General features: G+C 42.2%; 1 protein-coding gene across 1 annotated transcript; it reads left to right on the top strand.

Annotated features, from left to right (window-relative positions):
- The first annotated feature begins 850 nt into the window (after positions 1–850).
- cdca7a (cell division cycle associated 7a) lies at positions 851–4,581 on the top strand. The gene is made up of 10 exons (XM_063499069.1): positions 851–928; positions 1,626–1,766; positions 1,851–1,973; positions 2,061–2,264; positions 2,344–2,415; positions 2,500–2,691; positions 2,802–2,930; positions 3,035–3,184; positions 3,267–3,403; positions 3,488–4,581. Exons 1-10 carry the CDS (start codon positions 908–910, stop codon positions 3,519–3,521), a joined length of 1,203 nt encoding a protein of 400 aa, XP_063355139.1. The 5' UTR covers positions 851–907; the 3' UTR covers positions 3,522–4,581.
- The last annotated feature ends 295 nt before the right edge of the window (positions 4,582–4,876 follow it).

The following is a 4,876-nucleotide window of genomic DNA, read 5'->3' on the forward strand; positions in this document are numbered from 1 at the left end:
TTTATCAATCCTAAAAATAAAGATTTAAATTTAAACTACATTCCTGCCTCATCAATTCTATTGTGAGTTTTTTAACATATAATAATTCAGAAGTGCAAAGTTTTATTTGACCTGATTTGCCTCACCCCACCCCATTATTCCCTTTGATGTATAAGCAATCATGCCCACTTCCTGTTGTTTACAGCCATTCTTTTGTCTTATTGCACTTTCACAGCAGTCTGCAGGGTAACTTTCTCTTTGGAATTTAACTTAATTCAGTTAAATTCTCTTTTTTTTCTATCTCAATCCCACATTTGCCAACAAATCTATCCAATCTATCCTATTTAGCAACAAAAACCCATATAAATTCCACCATAAATATTTATATGTATAAATATAAATCAGGTTTCATAAATTGTATTTAATTTCCTGGCTTCTAACTTAAGAGTGGATGCTGAACTTTGGTCTGAACATGAAATAACCTTGCAGAAAAAAAAGGGGGGGGGGGGGGGGGGGAAATCTGGTCTGTTTGTGAAGTTGGAAAAGAGTCAACATTTTACCCGCCTTGTATGCAAATAGCTCTGTAAAAAAATTCGCGCCGCGGTAAAGGCCGTGGAAGACACATACCTCAAATGATTCATTAATTCATTAGTTTTGAAGTCTGGCGGTTCACATAAATATAGAGCACACTTCAAGCAATTATAAAGGCTTGTTTAAGAGTTTGGCACTTGTGCTTTCCAGAAAATTTGCCCTGTTACTTAAAAAACGTGTGGCTGCGTTTTATGCAGCTTTCAGGACTTTGCGTTGGCGCGGGAAATGAACGAGTGTGGACTGCTTGCAGCTGCAGGTCCTGCTTTGTTCGCTGCAGAGCTGCTGCAGGGATTGGATCCGTTTCTGTTCGTGTGTGACGAGTTTTAAAAGAAAAAAAATGCCTCTCACTCGCTCCAAGGTAAGAAAAACACCCTGAAGTTTTTAATAAAATTGCTTCCTTTATCATTTATAGTGCTTTTATTAACTTTTTGAGTGGATAATATACTTTTTTGAACAAATGATCTTAGTTAAGTTGGACTGTAAACACCAACTTTCCCTTATCCTTATAGTCCGTGTTTATTGTTGGCGTTGTCGAAAAAAACGAACTGAAACGCAACATATACGGCGGAATGAACGTTTTTATTGCATACATCCACGTTTTTTAATGCAGATCAATCATGACCCAGTTGTCTGTCTTTGCTAGCTTTATAGTCAGGTGTGTGTCCCATAAAACTGCAGCTCAAACATTAATGAAAAGCTCATCGAAAGAATTAACTGGGAAACACTTGATTTTTACCTAAATAATTAAGTAATATCTTAACTGTGAAAGTGATTTTAAGCCATTTCTTTTCCTTTACTTTTTGTTTTTTAAAGAACCTCGGTCTGGTTTTTGGACCTCAGCTTGGGCTTCAGAGACTTTTCTTTCTTGTTGCTCAGTTTTCATATGAAGCTCCACCATTTCTTTTCTTTTGAGGCTTTGCAAGGAAGTCTCGGTGGTTTTGTTAGCTTCTTCATTGAGGAGAACAGTAAATCACGTGGCTCTATAGGCCCTCCTGATTTTTGAGCAGTTGTGCTTCTGTACCTGTTCTCTAAATGCTCTTGCTGTTCTTTTGTAGAAACTGGCCGCCCAGTCTCCATCCACCAGGATGAGCTTGAGGAGCTTCCGCAGCGTCCCGCTAGTTCCCATTGAGACTTCCTCCTCTTCTTCTGATGACAGTTGCGACAGTTTTGGCTCCGATGGAGGCTATGCAAATATGGTAACGATAAAATGCCAATGAAATATTTAGGCTAAATGTTATTATGTGTGAACTGTATGAAACTAATGCTCGTGTCCGTTGTAGAGGAACAACTTGAGACAGACGAGGAGAACGGTGGAGAAGCGGAAAGTGTTTGAGGCTACCTCGGAGGAGGACACGTGCAGCGGGTTTGAGGAGAATGTGATCAGCAGTCGGATAAAAGCTATGGTAAGGTCTGCGCAAAGCAAAACGGAACTGATCATCTCCAGAAAGCACAAGCGTTTCCTCTAATTTCATGTTTATATTTTTGTTTAGAAAGTAGATGCTGAACCCCCGAGACGTGGCCGCAAGTCCAACACCCTGAAGGTTGCCTTAAATTTCCCCACCAAAAAGACGGGCATGAAGAGGCCTGCATCTGAACCACTGCCTCAGCCTAAAGTACGAGACTCTGACTCGGAGGATGAAGAGGAGAACTTCATGAGCAAAAGAGCCCTGAATATTAAGGAGAACAAAGAAATGGTAAAATTGGTTACATTCAATTCACTTTGTAAACTGACAGTGGTTTGGCCTTATTTACTTATGGCGACTCGTTTTACAGCTTGCAAAGCTCATGGCAGAACTGAACAAAGTGCCTGGACTCTTTCCTGGAAGGCGGATGTCGTTAACTACGGTACTGAAGATAAACAAATCCTCTGTTTTATTTTTACCTTGCCAATTGGTTCTCTATACTATATTAACATTTGCACGTCTTCAGCCCCGACAGGCACCTCGGCGGTCCATGGGAACCCCGGGATCCTGCAGGAGAAATCCAGAGCGTTCGTCTCGGCCCCACACACGGTCCCGCTCCCTGGTGGACGGACCTCCCAGCCCACCTCCAGAGGAAGAGCTTGAGGACAAGTTCAGCCTGGTTCGCAAAAGTCGCTACTATGAGGAAGTTGATGAACCTGTAAGTCAGATTGGACCGTTAATCATTTTTAAACAGCTCTAGACTCGCTTAAAAAGACATAATAGCATGCTCATTAACTTTTTAAAAAAAAAAAACAAATTGGTGTGCAGCCCCGTCGCCGATCCTTCACTGGATGCAAGGCCATCCCCCATGTAGTGAGGCCTGTGGAGGACATCACAGAGATGGAGCTGCAGCGCATCTGCCACAATGTGCGAGAGAAAGTCTACAACAGCTCCACTGTAAGTCTTTGACTCAGAATCTGAAACATTTGAGCAGTTTAAAAAAACTAAACAAAAAAAAAAAACCACTCCAACTTGGCTTCACAACCCTCCTTTCTTTTCAGGGAACCACTTGCCACCAGTGCCGCCAGAAGACAGTCGACACCAAAACTAACTGCCGTAATCCAGAGTGCCTGGGCGTCAGGGGTCAGTTCTGCGGCCCGTGTCTCCGTAACCGCTACGGAGAAGAGGTCCGAGATGCTCTGCTGAATCCGGTAAGTTTGCAAACATGCGACTGTGTTCTGTGTATGTATGCGTTGGATGTGTGACTCATGTCATTCTCATTGTTCCGGGTAGGAGTGGCAGTGCCCACCATGCAGAGGGATCTGTAACTGCAGCTTCTGCCGGGCCCGAGAAGGCCGCTGCGCGACGGGAGTGTTGGTGTACCTGGCCAAATACCACGGCTTTGACAATGTGCACGCCTACCTGAAAAGGTGAGTAGCACATTTGTCTTAAAATCTTTATCTCATTATGTTATGGGTAAGGTTATTAACAGATTTTTTTTTTTCTCTCTGCAGCTTGAGAAAGGAGCTGGAAGAAAGCAGTGAGTGAGACGTGAATGAGAAGCAGCTTCTGCACCTGACTGACTTGCTCTGTGACCACTTTTTACACACACAGCCATCACGATGTTCATAGCTTTGAAGCGTTGTAGCGCATTGCATTTATTCTGCTGGTTAATCTGACACTTCATTGACAGAAGAAAAACAAAGGCTGTTTCTCTTCTGCACATTTTTCTTGTCTGTTCTCAAGAACTGAGCTTTACATTAAGGCTAGTTGTTTGTAAGCTAGGATTGAGCAAAACACTCAAAATCTGCAATCTTAACTGTAAGATGATTCTTAAATCCTACAATGTACATATGGCTTGAATGTAAAGTCTGTTTTTATAGCTGAATCATCATACTTGCTGCAGAAAGGCTTGTTTAGATGATCTGCTGTGTTTTACATTGTTTTAAATGTAATGATTTTTGTACTGCGCTCATTGACTGACCCCCCCAGTTGCAAATTTATGCTTGTTTCTCACCTCTTTTTTTTAAAAAAAGATGTGTTTGCTTGGGATGGCCTGTAGGAATGGTCCAGTGATGTGCATGCCGTGAGTGGGAGGGGGGTGCAGCTGGGAAAAAAACCTAGAGGAACTGTGAGATATACTACAGCGCCTGGTTAAATATCCTTCATTAGATAACTGTCGCTAATGGTGTGGAAACAATTAGCACACTCTAATGGGAATCTCATACCTGTAAATCATTTTATCCTGTTAAAGCACATTCTCGCTTTGCTCCAGTCTCTTTGGCTCATTTTCTGCCTTACGCAGTTAAGTAGGAATGGTTGAAGGTGCAGTAGAGTTATGGCCTGCATTTTCTGTTCAGAAGTGATACTCGTATGCACAATGAGGTGAAATTAACCTTTGTGCAGTTCGTCTTTGAAATGTACTTCATTTGACCTGGAAATACTATAATTGTATGATACTGTTTGACAAAGAATTAAAAAAGGTTGGAGTTTCCTCACTGTAGGTGGAGGTTATCTTACTGCTGCTTGGTTATAGGGCTCTGTACACCTTTGGTGATGCTTGCTTTGTGTTCATTGGGTTCGCTGTACAGTTTCAATAAAGTGTTGATCTCTGCAAAGTGCTGTCAATGTTCTTTGACTTGACCATCACTCCATCCACGACAGCGGCAGCTGCATTTACTCTTGATATACTCGAGGTGGGGGGGGGGGGGGGGGGGGATTCTGTGTGATTGCAGTGACGTAAAAGGCAAGTACACTATACTGGCAAAAGTATTCACTCACCCATCCAAATTACTGAATTCAGGTGTTTCAATCACTTCCATGGCCACAGGTGTTTTTAAGAAAAAGAAAAAAAAATCAAGCTGGCTGCTTCTACAAACATTTGTGAAAGAATGGGTCACTCT

The sequence above is a fragment of the Pelmatolapia mariae genome, linkage group LG16_19 (assembly GCF_036321145.2).
Source record: "Pelmatolapia mariae isolate MD_Pm_ZW linkage group LG16_19, Pm_UMD_F_2, whole genome shotgun sequence".
Lineage (NCBI taxonomy): Eukaryota > Metazoa > Chordata > Actinopteri > Cichliformes > Cichlidae > Pelmatolapia > Pelmatolapia mariae.

What these genes read in the sequence shown, in the direction of transcription:
- cdca7a (XM_063499069.1), top strand. Translation starts at nt 908, where the DNA reads ATGCCTCTCACTCGCTCCAAG. An exon ending in ATGGAGGCTATGCAAATATG is followed by an intron (nt 1,767 to 1,850) that starts GTAACGATAAAA and finishes TGTCCGTTGTAG; the next exon opens with AGGAACAACTTGAGACAGAC. An exon ending in GGCGGATGTCGTTAACTACG is followed by an intron (nt 2,416 to 2,499) that starts GTACTGAAGATA and finishes GCACGTCTTCAG; the next exon opens with CCCCGACAGGCACCTCGGCG.